The 21,473-nt window shown below is 41.5% G+C and overlaps 1 protein-coding gene across 3 annotated transcripts in view; it reads right to left on the bottom strand.

Moving 5' to 3' along the window:
- PTCHD4 (patched domain containing 4) overlaps nucleotides 1–8,047 on the bottom strand; it is a gene marked incomplete at its 5' end in the record, with an annotated part of 174,389 nt that extends 166,342 nt beyond the window's left edge. The window contains 2 exons of one of the 3 annotated variants that reach the window (XM_081140064.1): nucleotides 7,139–7,553; nucleotides 7,872–8,047. In XM_081140064.1, the coding sequence (XP_080996190.1) occupies nucleotides 7,139–7,516 (378 nt within the window). Of the gene's footprint in view, nucleotides 1–6,964; nucleotides 7,568–7,871 lie in introns of those variants that run through there. The other 2 variants (XM_081140062.1, XM_081140063.1) reach the window with 2 other exon arrangements.
- Between the last annotated feature and the right edge of the window lie 13,426 nt (nucleotides 8,048–21,473).

The following is a 21,473-nucleotide window of genomic DNA, read 5'->3' as shown; positions in this document are numbered from 1 at the left end:
GTGGCCTCTCCATGTTGAGAGGGTAGCTCTGGAGAGAAAACACTGGCTGTGTTAACACAAATCCTGTAACTAAACACGGTCCATTCATTTTGAGTGCTGCTCATCAGGCAGCTTTCAGAAGTCCTGAATTCCCCTGAATGACAGAGAATAAGCCTTGATTTCAATGAATGTCTCTGCCATAATAATCCTCTCTGAGGAAAGCGTGGATTGCAGGGCCACTTTCAAAATACACACCACTGTAATTGTGTTTCATTGTCCCCAAATACTCTTGCTCCTATGTATAGTTCCTATACCTTGCCTTCTGGTAATATTAACATAATTAGTCTAACTCGGGTTTAATGTTGCTACTATTGTGAAATAACTACAAAGAGGCTTGAGAAAAATGCTGCTGATATTTTTTTCTTACAGAGGTAGATTTAACTTCAACATTTTTGGAAAATGTTGAACAGTAATCAGGTTTAAGTTTAACCAGGTGACAGGCTCAGTTTCAGATGATAGGATTGAAGGTTTCTTGGTGTAGAACAGCTGCTCGATAATTCTTCAGGGGTTTCTTCAGTGTCTCTACCACACCACTAAATGATATGGCTATGAGCTCAATTACTCAATTTTCTTATGGTGCTTTTGTTGCTTTAAACTCAAGCTATGACTAAGGTCAACCTTTGTGTTAGACCAGAGCTTCTCAAACTCCCAGGGAGCTTGTTAAAATGCAGATTCTGGTCTGTAGGTCTGTGCTGAGACCTGGGGAGTTTTCATTTCTAAGAAGCTGCCAGGTGCTGTCGCTGGTGCTGGTCCATACACAACAGTTTGAGAAGCAAGGTCTTAGAAAACATGACAAAATTTGTTTTGTGTCAAATTAGTTTTGTGGCTTGCAATGCAACTTAGATGCTCTTAAGTTCCAAGTATCGCCTAAACGTTTCCATGGGCCAGGGCTGTGATGAAGAGAACCCTGTCCACCTGGCACGGTCACAAACCATCACAGAAACGAGTCACACCCATGATTGCACCCTGGGGTGGGAGGGCTGAGTTAGGGAAGAAATAGACCTGCTGTCCAGTCTAGAGCTGTGTTATGCAAATTGAGAATCTTGGAATTTCCAGAAATCCTCTTGAACAATGTTTCTATTGAGGGGACAAAGAAACGTCTGGACGTGTCTGGGAAAGGTTTAAACATATGCAGACCAACTCTAAAGCTGAATTCAAAGCAAGGTGGTCCAATCAAGGTGTACTAACTAATGGGTTAAAATAAAAAATATTCTCCAAACACAATATATTCTGAAAAGCACATCCTAGCTTGTTTCAGTTAGAATGATGTTTAAAATAGAACTGATTAAAAGAAAAATGTTTGAGTTAACTATTGCTTAACATAGCAGGAGAAGCAAAGAAGTGGGTTTTCTTTGGAGGGGGGAGGGGGGCCTTAGTCCCTTCTACATTTTCATCCTGCTGTGTGTGTCTTTGCGTTCTCCTCACTCCACACCCAAGCCATTGGTGATCCTGGGCCACTGAGGAAAAGGCCATCAAAACAGCTGATGGTAAGGAAATGAGAACAATGGAGAGAACCATTTATGTTCCATTTTTTTAAAACCCTCCCTCAATTCTTGAATTTCAAAAATGGAAAGAAACATAAATACAAAAATTATGTAATTCAGTTTAAAGCAACTTTTTGTTGGAATCAAAGAGCAGGATCTAGATCCCAATACCAAGCAAGTCTTGTGCCTATTTGTGTGCTCTGAAAAATTTAATAAACAAACATATCCTGCTACAGTGGCTAAGAAATATATGTGCAACGATTTAGTTAGGAAACTGTGGTTAATACCATTCAACAGCATAGTTCAATTCTAATCAAGAAAAATCTTTACTCGGGAGGAAAATTATTTGAGAAGATATCCCCAAATATACTGTGGTGGTACTTATTACTACATGATGGAACATTACAGAAGAATCTTAGAACTAAAGATTGGTGATGGGGCAGGTCTAACGTCACACAACTGTTCCTTAAAGAACTGGGGTTAGAGTTTAGGTTTCCTGAATATTTCTCAGCTTAGTCCTCACTGCATTATTGTATTATCCGATGCTATCTCATCAATCCTCTTTTCCTGATGCCCACTTAAGATAGAAATACTCAAGCTTGCCTGGCACACAAGTCCCTGGCTCAGAACCTTGGGTCACATTACACGATTCCCACTTTCAGTTGATCCTGGAGCCTCACTCGAGTTTGTTCTGAATTGATGCGATTTTACACTAAAGGTGAAATCATGTGCCAGTGAGGAATTTGCTAAACTCTTTGTGGCAGTTTTCACAGTAGACACCTAGTGGAAGTTTTACGCCCTTACGGAAGATAAGGGATGTGAAGCCTCCCTTCATCCTTAGGACTGGTCTCTCTGACCGAGCATGGGGCCTGCTGCGAAAGAGTGCTCGTGGTCTTTTACATGGACTTCACATGGCTTGGGATTTACAGCCCTGTTCTTTCTTAGTACAAAGGGCTGCTGCTACCAAGAATGGCGCAGGAGGTACTAGGACCTAACATAGTACTGTGGTTAGGAATATAAAGTTTAGTACCAGACAGACCTAGATTAAAATCCCAGCTTCGAAGTGTACAACCTTGGAGTCCTAGAAGCCACTTAACTTCCTGGTCTTTAGTTCCTTACCTCTAAAACGTAAATAAAGACTCCCTCTGGCCCAGACTTGTAAATATGACACGGTATGTATAAAACACTGACTTAGGACACAACCTGAGCATTAAGTAAGGTAGTCATGGTTTCCCCTATTAATAGATAGAAAAGAAAATGTAAGCTTAAATCTAAATACCAGAGAAGATCTTGACATAGATGTCTTATGAGGTTTTAGAATGAATTAGGGAAAGAAGTATATGGAATAATTCTTACAGTCTTTAAAAATAACGTTAGTCTTCAATTTCCATGTTGGCTCAAGTTGCCCTTCCATTAAGATAAAAATCTCAACAACTAATGGCAACATCTTCCAAACCAGGAAGATGCATTCCAAATGTACCCAAAGAAACATTTTATTTTGTTTAAAAAGCAGGAAGTGTTTCTTTGTTCCTATTCTTAAATGTGGAACATTGATGCACATACACTCCACTTAAACATGTGTCCAGAGGTGTGGTATGAATGGATTTTTAATAGGAAGAACAGGCTCCTGGGGAATCAAATCCATGCCATGCCTTTCTCACCATTTGCCATGGACCACACTTGTCTGCTTCTTTATTTGTTTTTTTACTGTGGCCAAAATAAAGAATGGAAAGTGTGGTCATGATGGCCTACCTAAGAGGTAGGACAATATTACTTGCAACCACCTGAGCCCCTTGAATTGCAATGAAAATACATTTTGGAGTCCCAGAGTTGTTCCTTACTTAATGATGTTGAGTGCCTGTCTCATTTTAATCAAGAAACTAGTTTCAACAATACGTTATGTATTTAACTAAAAAATTCAGTCTGGCCACATTGTATTAACTTACACAAAATGGATGTTTGAATAGGTGAAAAAAAGATGCCCAAATTATTGGGGTAAAAAATATTTTATAGAAACCTGGAAAATCTAGAGAATGCCTTTAAAACAAAAGCATGCCACAGAGGTTTAAAAAGTGATGCTGATTTTGTGATATTACAGTATAAATGTACAAATTAATCAACAGACTAATCATTGATGTGACCACCATCTACAAAGAACAAGACAAGGGTGGGCTGGAGGAATGTGAATAGCACAGAAGGAATATAAGATATGGCCTGTGTGCCTATTCAGAGATATAACAACATAAAGATTATAATGATAGGAACAATAATAGAGTTCATACTATCTAGGTGTAGGGATTTCAGATTTTGGACCCTTTTCTACACAGCTTTTGAAAATGTGTATATGTTTCATTTCTTGAATTGTAGCATTATCTTAAGCTGACTGCTGCTTTTTTCATGCCAGTGTTATCTGAGCCTCTGTTTAGAATCCTATACCAGCAACTTTCTGTGTCCCTGCTTGTCTGAATCACCTTGTCAAGATAGTCATGTTGATCAGAAGTTCTAAACCTTTCTGTGCTCAGGACTACTTGGGTGTCTTAATAATATTTGGAAGATGCCCTTGTGATTGTCATAAGTAAGGTTTTTGACCACTCCTTTCTGTCAATCAGTATTTATACATCTTCAGACTATCTCTAAGCTGTATGGTGTCAAGAGATTGCCAATTCCTGCTCATATTATCCAGCCACTGCTGTTTAATTTGCATTTTTCTTCCACTTGTCATTCCTTGCCCACCAACAGAATCTTCCAGCACTAAAATTTTCCATACTGTCCAGAGTTGGAAAGATTGGTGATCCAAGTATAACAGAGGGAAGCAGAATGAATTCAAGGGCCAAAAAATGTACCTATAAAAATTTCCCTCGTCTCATACGCCAGAAGTTCTCAAACTTTAGCTTGCGTCAGCATCTCAGGGACACTCTTTGACTATCACTGCCATACAGGAGTTAAAATTATTTCCAAATAACATGAAATTGAAACGAAAGGCCATCTCACTTTGCTCTGTGCCAGGGAGTTCTTAACCTGAAAGTAATTTGAGGTCCTTTGATAGGATTCTAAGTGTCCATGGTCCTCAACCAATTATATTTTATATTACATTGCCTTGTGTGCGATTACATCTGGATGCTTGAGAGGGCCCATTGTTCTCAGAAGATTCATAAAGGATTCATTTACCCAAACATAGCTTGAGGACACCACTGATGTCATGGAGAGGGAGTCAAGCCAGCACATTTGAGGAGACATTGACATTAGAATATAGCAGAATAAGGGCTATGCAGTTTATAGAGCCGATATATAATTCAGTTCTTTTTATCGCTAGTGGAATAATTCTACTCTTATTACACTGACCTTCGTAATCAACTACTCCATTGCTTTGTGATTATCCACTGACTCCAACCAAGATGCAGATCGACCAACCAATCAGGCAAAAAGTTTAGACGGAGACCCTATTATAGGCCTAGCATGGTATTGGTTCAATGGTGGCCCCCAAAATTGCAGAGTCCCTGCTTAAGGGTAACTCTGGGTGAGAACACTGACATCTACTACTTTTAAGCCCCATGAGGGTAAGAACTTTGATTTTCATGCCTCAAACTCTGTCTCATGTGTTGAGAGGAGCACCTAGTAAATCATAGGAGCACAACTAATGATAATTAAACGAGTGAATTAAAGGCCTCAGGGGTCTATACTACAATGTCATAATGATATTGTCAAATAAACAAAATTTCCACAGTGGCTGGTTGGACAAAGCTCTTACACCTAGAGAATACTGCTGAATAAAGGAAATAAAGGACCCAAATAATAATGCATATCAATAAACCTCAAACGAGCCTCAAGAGGGAAAACAAACTGAAGTTTAAAACACAACACAGTTTCAAACCTTTCTTTACACCAGATGTTCGGCATAGGAAAGAACTCAGTTAAAAGGCTATAGGCTGGGAAGATCAATCACCACAACCTTTTCTTTAGCAAGCAATAGTGCTTATGTAAAGGACTCAGGAAACGAGCAGCGTGCTGCCCAACCACATATATTCATCATGCTCCTTTCAATAAGTGTGAAGCAGACAAGCCCTTACCTAGATTTCAAGCTGATGAATCGTCTGTCCATTTTCACTAAACCTCAAGGGGCTGTTCAACCAAACAAGGGGCTGAAACGCTGTCAGCCTCCAGATGCATTTAAATAAGGACATGTTAAAAGGAGGCAAGTGATGAGGTTTCCTGAGGAATCTCTAGTTTCTAAGTGCATTAAATCTTCATTCAATGCAGGAAAAAGAGCCTTTGGATCTCAAAAATCCTGAGAAAATTATTTTTTGTGAGTATAGATGCTCACTGTATCAGATAAACAGAAATATTAGTGATTTCCTATATTTAGGCCATCCATTTATTGAAACTGGGGTTCCTCCTATTCCATTATCCCCATGGGGAGCACACACACACATCCTAACACACATTAGAAGAAAATTCCTTCTTCTGGGGAAACACCTGTCTTAGGAATCCTTGGTTGTGCAGCTTCTGACCCTGCAGAGGGTCGAGCATACAAATGGTGCAGTGACTCTTTTGGAAGTCACATTTGTCCCTGAAACTTCAGTCACCTGGAGACTGCATGCCTCATTGCCTGCAGCAGCTCAATCCTGACAGTGTAGGATGAGTTCAGAAGTCTCATTTGAGCAACAAAATTCGAATTGAGCGTTTAAACAGCACAATATATTTAGCGCTGAAATATCCATTCTTTGCAGTTTTTGCTGACTGTGGACTTTTTTCTTTCCTTTTGCTATTATAATAACCTTGCTTTGGTTTGGATATTTTAACGGGAGGAAAGACTCATAGACCAGTACATCAGTCAGCTGCACATTTTCACACAGAGAAAATTTCTGCTTCTTTTGCTATGCAAACACACACACACACACACAATTCCTGGAATCCCAACTCCATTCACACCCACTGCTCTCAGACACAGACTCACACAGGGCACTGAGACATAAACTCCCTGCATGTGAAAATCAAGCCAGGCTGAGAATGCAAATAGGTGGATATGGCACCAAGTGGATGTGTAATCAGTAATAAGAAATACATCGAGCCCCATAACGAAAAGAAATCCCCCAAATTGTTCAGGATTCCCCCGCCCCCTTCCATTCACTGATTTATTAACCCTGAACAAAGATGTAATTGCAGGGTCTCAGAAACAATTTTTTTTTTTTTTCGTTTTCCCCTCATTTTTGGCATTTGTTTTGTTTGGCTTTGAATTTTCTTAATATCTAGTCATTCATTCATTGCCTGTTTTCTTCACTCAGTTGCCCATCTTTCCCCCACCCCACCCCCCACCCCCAAAATGAAAGAAGCATCCGCTTCTGAGTCTTAAAGGATGAGACCTCTGCATTTTCTTTGCTTGTTTAGGGCAAGAAATGAAGTGCTGCCTCTTTAATTGGCAGAAGCATGCAGGAGGAGCATACCTTTAATTTAGTGTTGGGATACCTCACTTGCACCCTGGCTGTTGTCTTATTGGAGACGGCAGCCTGCCTGAGATCCTCTAGCACTGAAATAATATCATCCAGCACGCATTTCTTATCCTGATTTCTCAACACACACAGATGGGAAAAAGTATAATTATAGCCCTTGTGGTTCACCTTCATTTCCAGCACGGTTCGGTGGGTCTGCAGGATCCCCTCAGCCTGAAGCAAAATATTATCCCCGGGTGGGGCGAGCAGGATCACCCTGCCATACCTCCCGGGGGTGTGCAAGTCCGAATAGAGCTGGCTTTTGGACTGGTCCAGGGGGAACAGGCTGCTGGCCAGGCTGCGCTCGATCTTGGCCAGGCTGTGGCTGGGAGCGACCAGGCGCTCCAGGTCGCCCTCGGGCTGGAAGTGGTTGAGCGCGCTGAGGCCGAAGGTGATGGTCAGGACGGCGGGCACGGTGAGGAAGAAGACGGGGTGCCGGCTCACGCACAAGCCCAGCCTGTGGCAGAACGACTGGAGCCCTCTGCGAAGCACCTGCCGCAGCAGCATCCTCCACCAGGTCCAGCTCGCGGGCGCTCCCGGCCGTCTTAAAAAGCACATGTGACAAGTGTAAGCGCCGGGCGGCCGGGTCTCCGGCATCCCACCCCCCGGGGGCCAGCCCCCCGCCGCGCCGCCGGCCCACCCCCTGCGCGCTCGCCGCCGCCCGCGCCGCCCGGTCTTTCCCCGGCCCCACCTCCATGCGCTCCTACTACTCTTTCAAACACTGCAGCAAGTTGCAGTGAGGCGCGCCAATGCCCACGGCGCGCGCGGGGGCGCACGGGGGCGCGCGGCGGGCGCCGCGGGGGCGCACGGGCCCACCCCCCGCGGCCTCGGGTGCCCCGCCGCCCGCCCGCGCCCCTCTCACCGCGCGAGCCGCGGTCCCGCCGTCTAGCCCTTCATCCCGCTGCTGCAGTCCCCGGCCTCCCTCGCAGGAGGCGGTTCCGCGCGAGCGTCCCACGGAGCTGGATTTCCTCTCCGTCCTGGCGGCGTTTGGCGCCCAGCTGGAACCATGTGCCTCGGTGTTGTAAGAAGCAGACATGTGCCCCATACGGAGCGGGGACGGGGGGCGGAGTGCCAGGGACGGGGGGAGGGGGCGGGGGGGCGGGGGAAGGGCAACTAAGCTTTTCTTTTTGGGAGATGCTGACAGTTATTTTTAGAGTTTTGTTTTCCCTCTTTCCTCCCCGCTGGAGTGAATGGGAGAGGCAATGGGTGCGGGCGCCGCTGGCCCATTGGAGCGGAGGCAATTAGAGCCCGAGGAAGGCGGGGTGACGGAGGGGGGGGCGGGGAGCTCCTTCAGCCGGCAGCAGATGTGCCCCTCCGGGTTCCCCGTGCCCTCCAATCCTGCTTTTCGGCTGAAGAAAGGGAACAGGGGGGATGATGGTGCATTTTTAACCTACCACCGAGCGTGCAAAGGATTCCCCCGCAACCCCTTCCGCGCGGTCGTTCCGCAGACGATGCGCTGCGCAGCGAGGGCTGCCGGGGACCCCATCCTCCCGGCGGCGCGCTGGGCTCTAGGGATCCCCTCCTTGCTCTCGCGATTGGGGGGGTGGCAATTGCCTAGAGCAGGCTCCTGTGTGTGTGTGTGTGTGTGTGTGTGTGTGTGTGTGTGTGTGTGTGTGCGCGCGCGCGCGCGCGCGCGCTCGCGCGCTGGAAGTGGGGATCCACATGCAATATATGGCTTCTCATAAAATATTGCTTTTACATTCTGTACTTTTGAAGTTTAGGACAAAAAGTTCTTAAGAGCTGGTTTCAGTTCTTCCCCCATTTTTTCTTCCACCTCGCACCCCTGAAAACAGTTCTTGCCTGAATAAAGAGGGCTAGATGGGGAGGGGGAAGCACCTTGGAGTCTCTTGCTGTGTGAAACAGTGAGTCACCTTCACCATTTAGGAAAGAAAACTCTCACCAGGTAGGATCCCGCTCTCAGTACACAAAAGTGTGAAGGTGAGGAACTGTCACCTGCATCAGATCAACCTCAAAAGCTTGTATATTAATAAGTTCTCTGCGTGGGTTATTTCTTACCTATTAGGGTTTTCACAAGTTTGTGTTCTGCAAAGTATAGCAGGAAATCTTGAGGACAAATTCTAAAGTTTGATTGTGAACCGGAGACCTGCTTCCCCAAGTCTCTGTTCTCTTTGCAGTGATGTCATAGAGAAGATTGAGTTTCAAGAGATGATTTCTTCACACTTTAGTGACAGTGACAGGACTTGCTCTTTATCAGATGCTTGGAGAGCTACCCATCCTTGCACACAGGCAAACCAAAGGACACATACTCCTTTATTTTTGCTAGTGGAATCTATTCTTTGGTCATCTAGAGACCAGTGAGACAGCAGAGAACTCAGAAACAGGGGCAGTGCTTATGGGCAGTAGTCTAAAGGGTAGTGTTAGACCTAAAATTAAAGAAAAATTCTAGCCTTTTAAAATGGAAAGTGAATTTGGAGACCATCAGTTTGATTCCTACCAAGGGCAAGAATTGCTTCTAAAATATCCTGATGATTCTCCATTGAGACCATGTTGCAAAATCTCCACATGTAAGAGCCCACTCATTTTTCTAGGAAACCCATTCTATTTTTAGACAGCCCCCTCTTTGTGATTAGCTGAACTCAACCTCCTTTCGACATTTATAGACTAGCCCTCCCTCTCCTTCAGTGAGAAGCGTCCCCTCCGCATAATTGTCAGGTCTTCATGTTATTTCATATAATATATTCCATTATATTGCAACATGATGGGAAATTGTTTTTGGCTATATTGCAAAAAGGAAATGTATGTATCATCCATTTTCTGCACCCTCTTTTTTGTATCAAGTATGCTCGGTCATGTTCTATACATGAAATTTTCTAAAAATGGTCTTTTTGCAAAATATATACCAATAGACTTTAGGAATGGACAGTCGAATAAATTATGTAATTACTTTTATAGGTAAGGACACTAAGCACTGTAGAGGTTAAGTGAGATTAATCATGCTCCAAGTTATTTGCAAAGCTGAGACCAATGACCAGGTCCCATTGCATTTTCCCTGGCTACGTTGGACCAGGTCCACCCCTCTGTTTTTCATAATGAACAAATAGGTCAAAATTGCTTCCTCTCTTCTTACAGCCTCCATTTCCCACATCTCCTTCCCCAATAAATTCAATGGAATTCGAGAAGAATAAAGACAGCAATGGATAATTGACTAAATATGTGATGCATCTTAAGATGAACTAGTCTAATGTAAATGCAAATCATGTTGTAGAATTATAATGACATCAAAATACATCCACTAAATGTTAAATGAAAAAGTATGTACAGCATGAAGCCACTTTGAAAAACATAAACAGACACTGGAAAAAATAAAATCTGTGTTAAAATGTTTCTTTCTATTGCTAGATTATGGGATCATGGGTGATATTTTTTAATCCTCACTTGAAGATATTTTTTCCACGGCTTTTCAGAGATCGTGGAAGGGAGAGAGAGAGAGAGACAGAGAGAAACATCAATGTGAGAGAGAGACATCGATTGGTTGCCTCCTGCATGAGCCGCAACCTGGGCTGGGGATCAAGCCTGCAACCAAGGTATGTGCCCTTGGCTGGAATTGAACCCGGGACCCTTCAGTCTACAGGCCAATGCTCTAACCACTGAGCAAAAGCAGCTAGGGTCCATGGATGATTTTTTAAACAAAAAAACCTTCTTAAATTTAGAAGTTTTAGGTTATAAATAGTTGCAAAGATAGCACACAGAGCACCCTTGTACAACACATCCCATTCCTATTATTACTATCTTGAATTAGGATGGTACATTTGTTACAATTAATAAACTGATATTCATACATTATTATTAACTAAAGTAATTACTTTATCCAGATTTCCTTAGTTTTTACTAATATCCTTTTTTAGGTTCCAGGGTTCCATTCAGGCTACCACTTCGCATTTAGTCATCAAGTTTCCTTAGGCTCCTCTTGGCTGTCACTGTGTCTCAGGCTTTCCTTGTTTTGGGTGACCTTGACAGTTTTGAGGAGTAGTGGTCTGGTATTTTGAAGAATTTCCCTCAGTTGGGAATTATCTGATGTTTTTCTTATTATTAGACTGGGGTTAGGAGTTCTGGGGAGGAATAAGACAGAGGTGAAGTGCATTTTTTATTATATCATATCAAGGGTACAATCTATCAACATGTCTATATTACTGTTGACGTGAACCTTGATAACCTGCCTGAAGCAGTATTTGTCAGCTTTCTCCACTGTAAAGTTACTCTTCTTCTACCCCTCTTTCCACGGCATCCTCTTTGGAAAGAAGTCACTATGTGCAGCCCACACTTAAGGAGTGGGAGCTATGCTCCACCTCCTCCCTCCTTGAGGATGGGGGTCTACATAAGCTATTTGGAATTCTTCTGCATGGGAGATTTGTCCTATTCTACTCCATTCTACTCTTTTATTCTAGTCTACTTTATCTTTTCAACCTCTATTTATATTAGTACTGACTCAAGGATATTTCTAAACATTTTCTTATATTTTGGGTTATACTTCGATATTTTGTTGCTCAAATTTTTCCAGTGTTGGCTATTACTGGGAGCTCTTCCGATTGGCTCCTATATCCTTTTGACATATCCCATTATTGTCGGGTGCTTGAAAGAAATTATTCCTTATTTTGTTGCACTATGAGATATTCCAGGCTCATCTTGTATCTTTCCTGCTCCAGTCCTAGAGTCAGCCATTTCTCCAGGGAGCCCTGGCTTGTTTTCATTAGAAAATGGTGCTAGAAACAAAGATCTGGGTGCTTTATGTGCTGCTTGCTGTGTGGTGTTATTGCTTCTACGTCCTCTCAGCTGAAAACAAGGAAATACTAATCTGTGTACATGTCTATCTATAAATAGTTCTTTATATAACTCTCCGTATCTGTATGAAGCTAAATGTGAGTTTATAGTTATATCTCCAACTCTAATCTATTGCAACATGGATCATTGTAGTCTTTTCCCCTTACTTACCTTTAACCTCCCACTCCAAAGGTGAAAAATTGGCTCAGTGGGTGATTTTTAAATAGGTATTCTATAATAAAAACATACGAATATTTTATTAGAAAAAAAAGTTTAAAGGAAAGAAGAAAAAAATGGATCCTTAATTTTTATACCATACATAGATGATACCAAATAGTATTATGCATTCATTAGAAAGATAAGTTATATGCTTAAAGAAAGAAAAATATTAACAATATTCCAAATCAAACTACAAAGTGGTATTTTCCACAAAGACAGCAGTGGATATCAATGACATGATAATTCTAGTATATTTATTTTAAATAAGGCTCAATATAAAGCTGAACACAGTGCATTTAGGAACCAATCAGTAACAACACAAAAATCCATAGTGTTCAGTTCATACAGGAGTTGTCTTCCTTGATATATCTTGGTCAATGTCATTTCTCAGCACTTGGAAGCAAATTGGATTTTATCTGCTTGTCCTTTTGCAGGATAGGACACCAGAAGAACAGGAGCTTGGATAGGGAGCAGCTGAGTTCTAGGAAACCTCCAAAAGTTACCACCTCTGTGCTTTGGACAAGATACCCGACTCTCTGATCCACTGCTTCCCTACTTGTGAACTTGGATTATATTAGCCCACTTGTTAATTCACTCATACCTCTATTCACCAGAACTCTGTAACAATACTGTATTATCTGTTGCTGTAATACTAGCAGTTGCAACAAATAACCCTCTAAAACTTGGCAGTGAAGAACAATAGACATTTGTACAACTCTCCGTTAGCAGTCCATTATGGATATCCCTGCTTGGCGGGAAAAGGTAGAGCACAGAGCCTTCAGTTCCACAAGTCATCTGTCCACCTTCAACTCACAGCTTCCAAGGTCATTCCTGAGGTCATTTCCCGGATAGCCAGCTGACAGGGGGGGAAACCTGGGAGGTTTTTATGGCTCAGTTTGTAAAGTGGCATGTGTCACTTCCTCTTACAGCCTCTGATTAGAATTTAGTCATAAGAGATGCTGAATAATGCAGGTTAGCCATATGCTCAGAGAGGGGAGGGGACAAATTCAATGCTCAGGTGGCAAAATCCCTCACCGTCTTCCTGGATTCTCTTGCCTTGTTTACCCAAAATTCCTATTATGTGTTCAAGGTAAACATCAGATGCCCTTCTGTCATTTCACACAGCACTCATTTAGCTACTGGCATTTATGCAATGCTGGCTTTGGGGATTTCGGAAAATGCTCTTTGAGCTCATTTTGTGATAGCTTTAAGAGTTTTGCATTGGATCGCCCACACCTCTTGGTCAGGCTTGTTAAGGGTTTTGCATTGGATCATCTACAGCTCTTGGTCAGACTTGTATACAGGAAGGGCACATCTGAGAAAGTTTTAGAGGCAATTTTGGCCTTAACATTTTGTATGTTTACAGCTGCAACTGGTGTAAGTAATAAGGACATTTCTTATCTCACATAATAAGATGTCCAGAAGAACAGCAATTATAGAGCTGGTTAATTTAGAGGTTCAAGGATGTCATTAAAAATCCAGGTCCTCGCACTGGCCAGTGTGGCTCAGTTTGTTGGGCATCTTCCCAGCACTGAAAGGGTCCCAGTTTGATTGCTAGTCAGGGCACATGCCTGAGTTATGGGCTAAATCCCCTGTGGGGGGCATGCAGGAAGCCGTTGGTCCATGTTTTGCTATTACATCCCTGTTTCTCTCTCTCTCCCCTCTCCTTTCCTCTCTCTCTAAAAATCAATTTAAAATCTTAAAAAATTAAAAATAAAACAATAAAATCCAGGTCCTCACCCTCATTCTGCTTTGCCTGTTTCGGGACCAGAAGGCTTTTACTCTTGTGGGCAACACATCCAAGAGAAACGAGACCCTGAGGACAAAGAGGCTGCCTTTTTCTGTGCATCTCTTCTAACAGTGGAGAAACCTTTCCCAGAAGACCCCCCAAAAACTTGCTCTTGAGTGTCATTCCCCATGCCCATGTCTAAACCAGTCACTGGTGAGAGGAATGAAGACACAGTAATCAGTTTAGACCAATCTGGGCTCACTAGGGGGCTGGGAATGGGGCCAGCTCCCTCTCTGAGAGCGTCACCATGTGGCATATTTGGTAGGGTTTATTTTGTTAGTGTGTTTTGTTTTAAACAAAAGTTTCTTTAGGAAGAAACATGGTGTGATGGAGGGAATGTTTGGATGTTGGACAGCTGACAATAACCTGGTGCTGAGTTTTATGTATGGAACAAATTAGTTTCTGGAGACCATGCTTTCTGAATGAAAAATAGAGCTATAATCTGTCAAAGGAATTGATTTTCTAATTTGTAATTCATTTAGGCTAAAAGCTTTATAATGGTACACAAAAGAAGTATAGGGATATTTAATATTTAAAAAATTACCTTCATTTCAATAGCTTACAAATACGTAAGCATTATTCTGCTGGAAAATCCACTATCTCTGACCTTCATATCTATATAGGGTGGAAATGACTGACCTGAGGAGTTTATGCAATTATCTTGACTTAATTAAAGTTGTAAAAAATTTAGGTAGGATTTTCTTCAATTGATAACTTAAAATTCATCATATGTAAGGTTGTGCACAAAATTTGGCGTGTAAGTTCTGTCTCATTACCAGGATCTTCTGGAACTTGAGTTCATGGGGTTCATTTGCATGGTTTACTTCATCCCACCAAGAACAGCTTCTGATTCCCCACTCAAGTCTCAGCCTCCCTTTCCTGGTCACTGGTCACGCAGTGTCAAACGCATAGTCGCCGAGCGTTGGGAGTGGCCCGGCGCACAAGGAGAGGCAAGCTTTAGTATTGGTCTGGAAAAAAGAAAGGCTGGAAAAATACTTGGAATAGTGAGGCCACAGGGGACTAGCTGCACTGAAGATGAAATACCGCCTGCCAAAAGACAGGACGGTGCAGGCAGAGTCTTACTGAACCAATGCACAAAGATGACATGGCGCTCTGTGCACATTTGATTTTCAATCGCTTAAATGAACATTTTCAAATTTGGGAAGAAGTAGCCCATACTTTTTTTTAAATCATCTTTTAATTTAATTTTGTTTCTTCTTCTTAAATACAAGTGTAATACAGGTCAGTCTGCCCTGCAAAAAAATGGAAGGATTTCCTACATTTTCTTTCCTTCCCTCTCTCCTTTCCTTCTTCCCTTCCTTCCAATAGTAGTTTGTTTTTCTGAAATGTTCCTGTCAAGGTCTTCTTCAAATTTATATATATGGTCTATTTCTTCTGAGTGAGCTCAGTGGTATATTGCTTTCACATTGTTTGTCACAAAGTTACACATTTTCCAAAAGCTTTAGCTCAGATTCAGATGGGGCTGTTGGTTACCAAACTGGGTTTTTGGTGGTGTTACGACACTCAGAGAGAAGCCTGATCCTGAAGGATGAGTGTTCATTAATTTCAAACATGACCATGAAAATGTATCCTACTCCCTGATAAGACAATTTTCCCAATCAGATTCCAGAAAAATAAAGAATTTTGTGGAGCTGCCTGTGGTGTGGACGTGAGCATGGGATTCGCCGTGGAAGAGCCACTGGAAGAGGGAAGCAATGGGTTTGCTGCCCCTTATTAGAGCTCCACATTTATTGTTGCGTCCTAGATATCACCTCGATATCACTCCCAACAGCAACAGAAGATAACACCACTGCCTGTCTCTGTTAACAGCAGCCCTTGCTCAGTAGGGTCAGGGACAAAGAGAGACGTAAGTCCCTAGAAGAGGACTTTTCCTGGAGACAGTCCGGGAGGAAGATTTTACCACAGACGTCATTTAGAATGACAGTATATGTTGACAATAAAAAGCAAACTGGCTTTTAGTCAGTTTTATTATTTCTTTAATTTTCCTACAACCAAAGATATTAGGAGCTATACCCGAGGTGGGGCCCTCCCACCTTTGCCCTCCCCCTTGTACCTCTCCCGGGTACATCACTGCCCCCAGGAGTTGCAACTGTGATTTCTGAGTAACTTCCCATCCTGCATGTTCAGTGCTGAAAAGATGTGGGTGGACTTACAGTCGAGCTGGAATCACAATATGAAAGGCACAGTTGTTCCCTCATGTGATTGTAACCCGCCCCTTACGACACCTTACTCTCCTCATAATGCTCTAGACCTTGAGAGGAAAGAAATGGAAGAACTTGACTGCTGGTGCAGGCCAACCTGCATATGACTGGACTCCAGATTGAGTTTTCACGCTGTGGAAAACAGATTTCTTCTGTAGATATGTGAGGGAAATGGCATTGGACAACAGACAAACTCAGACTATCAAAAAGTGTGTTTGACATTCAAAAATTTGCTCTTCTGCCTGTCAAAATGAGGAATTTCACTGTGACCTTTGGGACGTGTTCAGCCTTTAGCCAGGAAAAACAATGTAAACAAAACAAATTGATGTCCAAATGGGAAAATAAGGAAGTTGCATATGACCATTTGCATTTTATACATAAACAACACATCTCCAGAAAGCATGTAGAGTCCACATCTGCAGATTCAGTTGCCCTGTGGACATGGGCAACATCAGTAGACACTTTGAGAAACTGCAAGGTGTCAAAGGTTCATGAACAGCAAAACTCAAACCCATGCATCATTCAAGTGGTAATTAGTAAAATTTATTGTGCACACAGCAAAAGTCTGGTTTGCAATTGGTAGTACTCAAACCAAAACATGGAATGAGGCTTAGAAAAGTGACCAAATCAGGCAGCTTTTATATCTTTTAAACAGAGAAACAATTATTTGTGAAAAATCGTCAAAAAAGCTCTGGCTTGGAGTAGCAAATAACTGAAGAAGTGACAAGTTTATTTATACAGCTTTCGTGTCCCTGAATTTCCTCTTTGGTGATAGGATGCCTCTTTTTCTCTTGGTATAAGGAGGGTTCCTTTCACATGGGAAATTTATTTCCTGCTTTCAGGGGGAGTACAGGAGGGTGAGAGTGGTCTCCTTGCCCCAGTTGTTTCGTAAGTAACTTTTATTCAAAATAATATATATATACATATATATGCTATACATATTGATTATTCAATATATAGTATATATGTGGGGGAGGCCTGTCCTGAATCCCATAAATAGTCTTGCAAAATAAGCTAAGCTTTAGCCTAGCCGGTGTGGCTCAGAGGTTGAGCATCGGCCTATGATCCAGGTAATTGTGGTAATTCCCAGTCAGGGCACATGCTCGGCTTGCAGCCTCCATCTCCGGTAGGGGGCGTGCAGGAGGCAGCCAATCAATGATTCTCTCTCATCATTGGTGTTTCTATCTCTCTCTCTCCCTCTCCCTTCCTCTGTCTGAAATCACTAAAAACATTTTAAAAAAAAATAAGCTAAGCTTTGTTTGTATAACTAACCTGGTTTGTCTGCTCAGAGAATTTTCAAGGCTGGTCTTCGTTTGTCCTTGATTTTAACAGATGAAACCCCTTTCTGGGAGCCCTCGTCTCTGGCAGAGTGCCCCTCCTTTGCTGAGTAGCTGTAAAATTTAGTGTAGCCTTCATTCTACTGTATTGAAATGATCTGTGCCTCCCTCCTCCGTAGACTGCGGTCTTCGCGAGGGCAATGCCTATTACCCTCTGGCCTCGTATCCTCGGCGCTAGCAGGATGCCTGGCACCTAATAACCACATAATAGCATAATAGCTACTTAACACATTCCAGAAGAGCTCTCCTGATGTAAGAGAAGTGTGAAAGACTCTGAGGAAGGTAAAAGAGTATAAATGTCACTAAGAAGAAGACACAACAAACTACTTTTAATCCAGAGGTGCGGGCCTTGTGGCTACGGCATGGGCCTGCAGTCCTGTTGGCTTTGTGCCCATTGCCCATTTTCCTTGTATTGCCAGCTGTCTCTTTGCTTGGCCGTCCTAGCTGCCCTGTCACAGGGCTCAGCTCTCCTGGTATCGTCAGATTGTCTGGATCTTGAAGTTCACCTTCTGCTTTGTCAGCACTGTGTGTCTCTGATAACTGTTTCTCTTTTTGGTGATTTCCAGGATCTAAACAATGTTCATTACAACTAGAGTGTAAATTCAGCGGCAGGAGTAGCAAAAGATGAGGCCGAGAGAATGAACCGGTGCCAAGAGCATGAAGAAGCTTGAAAAACAGCTTCACTCAACACATTGACCAAAGGCTTCGTGAGGAACCAAAATGTACAGAACCCTCCCTTGCAAGCGGGCAAGGGTTGCTGCTTTCGAGTTTCCATTTGAGGGGGAGTTAAAGAGTTAAAGCAGCGTAGAATTAGGAACTGCTGCAAGAGCAGACTGGGCTTCAGACCACAGCTCTGCACAGTGTAGGGAAGGAGACTGGTGACCATTTAGGAGGCTGAACAGTTCGAACTATGGCAAGAGCAGACTGAACCAGGGAAATAAGGGCAGGGATGGTGGGGAACAAAAAGCTTTGGGTGTTATTTAGAAGTGAAAATAGATATACTTTGGTGATGGGCTATATGTGGATGTGTACACTAAAAACAGAGAATGCACTTAAGAAGATGAGCATTAAAACAATTACAGAAACATTTCCGCTCTGTTCTGTGGGTGAGGGCTATATAACATAGTAACTGTCTAGGTTCCAGACAGACGCATCCAGGTTCAAATCCCTTAAATCCCTCTTCTGCCACCAAAGTTTTGCCTTGGCCAAGTTATTTAACCACTCTAAGCGTTAGCCTTCTCACCTGTAACAGTGAGATAATAAAAGCTCACACCCCATTAGTTTTGTGTTAAGTGGAATATTGAATGAAAATATTCAAATATTTTAATCGAAATAGGATGCATACTGTATGGAGTTATACAAGAATAGCTAGATGTGTTCTTGCTTTCAAAATACTTATCAAAAATGAAAGGAAGGACATAACTACTTGAAAGTAAAACATAATTAAATTAATTTTCATGTATTTAAAAGTTATACCTAAGCATATACAGATATGTTTAGATACTATATGACTGAAGACACTAAAAAAATTGTGGTTTGGTGAGAAAAGTTTACAATTAAAGGCAAAAAACCTTATCTATGTTTAATTTTCACTTATACTAAACATTTTGCTAGTTATATTTATTGTTTAATTAATTATTTTAAAACTCTGTGACATAATATCACGTACTCACCATTACAGATATGAGAACTGAGGTTCAGAGGGCTGGGAATTACTGGAATTTGGAATCAAGCCTGAAGACTCCAGAGCTCCTCCTCATCCCGATATTCATACTGCCGAACAGAAGAATTTTCTGTGTTCTTAGCATGTCTTAGATATCCCCTTGTTTAGAAACAGACTATTTATTGACTTTTTCTTACTTTGCCTATTCATGTACCCAGGTAGCATAATCTATTGCTTGTGTCAGGTTTGGCCTACGGGGGAAAAAGACCTTTGCTTAAAGATTTCTCTTCTTGACCCAGCCAGTGTGGCTCAGTGGTTGATTGTCTAGCCTTGAACCAGGAGGTTATGGGTGGATTCCTGGTCAGGGCACATGCCTGGATTTCAACTTGATCCCCAGTAGGGTGCGTGCAGGAGGCAGCCAAGCAATCGCTCTCTGATCATTAATGTTTCTCTCTCTCTCTCTCTCTGAAAATATAAAAACATATTTAAAAATAAAAATTTCCCTTCTCTTGATGGGAAGGGAGGAATTTCTATAGCCAGCAGAATCCAGAAATCTTCTCTAAAGAAATGAGGATAGAAGGAAGACATTAGAACATGAAAATCGAAAGGAAAAACATGAACTACAGCATATTCTTTTCCAGTCCTGTGAGATTTCATTCAGTTTGTGTTTTATTCATTTAAGCTCTGGCCTGTTGGGTCATAGGGAGCAACCTTACTAATCAGCTCTACTCTCAGTTCCTTAGTCATTTCTGTTTTGTGGTGCATATTGATTTCTCAATGGAAGATTCACCTCCACCATACATTTCTTAAAAGAATAAACTGCACACACACCTATATACAAAATGTCATATTTTTATGCTTCTATTAAAGTAAAATCAAGTAGTGTGTGTGAGCGCATGTGCGCATGTGCTTTATGTGCCACTGAGTCATCTCTGATTCCTGGTGAATCTATGAATGAGTGATGTCCACAGAGTCCTGTCCTCAACAGCAATGCTCAGCTCCTGTAGACCCATGCCTATGACTTTTTTTATGCAGCCAATCCATGTCATATTTGGTCTTCCTCTTTTTCTGGTGCCTTCAATTTTTCCCAGCATTATTGCCTTTTCAAAAAAACTCCTCCTTCTCACGATGTGCCAGAACTAGGACAGCTTTAGTTTTGTCATTTTTGCCTCCAGTGATGTTCAGGCTTAATTTGCTCTACGACCCACTTGTTCCTCTTTCTGGCAGTTCAGGGTATGGTGAGAGCTCTCCCTAAACACCATATTTCAAAGTCAAATACCACATAGGCCTTATAATAAGAAGCGAGAATCCCTGCTCCACAACTTCCAACTCTCAGTCCCAGTCCCGAGGGACAGCTTTCATCATTTTTAGCCCTTACTGAATATTTTTCCATATCTCTAAACAATATATAGAGAGCTCTGCTTCAGGATTAATTACTGTAGACCAAAATCTTTTTTATTGCTTCCTTAATGTTCCCACAAAATTAAGTCTATTAGTTTTAGAAAAATATCTTTAATTATAGTTATCTCTTCAAAATGTAATAAATATGCATTACTTAAAAATATTAGAATGCATATCATTAATAACAATAAAATAGCTAGTATTTATATTTATTATAATGTAATTTTAGTACCGAACGGATTTACTCTAATTTATTTAACCATCCTGTTCTTAGTACATACTTAGATTAGCTCCAGATTTCTGCTTTATAAATGATGCTGAATAAACAAAAACTATTGCTAATACTGAGTACACACATGCTTAGTGTCATAGACAAAATTCTTAGTAATATAATTTCTGGTACTTTTTTGTGTGTGTTTTGTTTGTTTGTTTTATTTTTGAAACAGTTAAATTTCCTTCCAGAAAGTCTGCACCAATTAATTTTTCTACTAAAACAGGTTTTGGCAAACTTTTTTTGTAATGGGCTAGATAATAAATATTTTAGCTTTATTTGCCAAAAAGAAAAATTGAGAAGACTAGAAAGCTATTTATATAACAAGAATAAAACATAAAAATGTTCATACATTTTTAACTAATAAAATTCAAAATATGATAATTATTATTATAATTATAATAAAATATAATTTTGTAACACAGATCTGCTAATAATAAGAATGAAATTCTTAAGAATGGAATAATAAAAATGGAAAATACCAGTTTGCTTGCTTGGATTGGTGGCAGAATCATGGCCCGACATATATGCTCACATTCTGCTCCTTGGATTTTTTAATATGTATATAGCAAAAAAAGAAGTTAAAGATAAGGTTGAGATTGTGGATGTTAAACTAGGAAGATTAGCCTGTATTGTCCAGGTGGGACTTATCTAAATAAATGAGCTCTTAAAGGCAGAGCGGATGCTCTCAGTTGAAGTCAGATTCAGAAGAAGTTGTAGAGATGAGAAACATGAGAGGGACTTGACCTATAGTTGGTGGAGGGGCCACAAGGAAAGCATGAG

Source organism: Miniopterus schreibersii (assembly GCF_964146895.1).
Source record: "Miniopterus schreibersii genome assembly, chromosome: 6".
Taxonomy (NCBI): Eukaryota; Metazoa; Chordata; class Mammalia; order Chiroptera; family Miniopteridae; genus Miniopterus; species Miniopterus schreibersii.
Note: the sequence above shows the minus strand (reverse complement) of the source record. Positions and strands in the feature narration are given on the sequence as shown.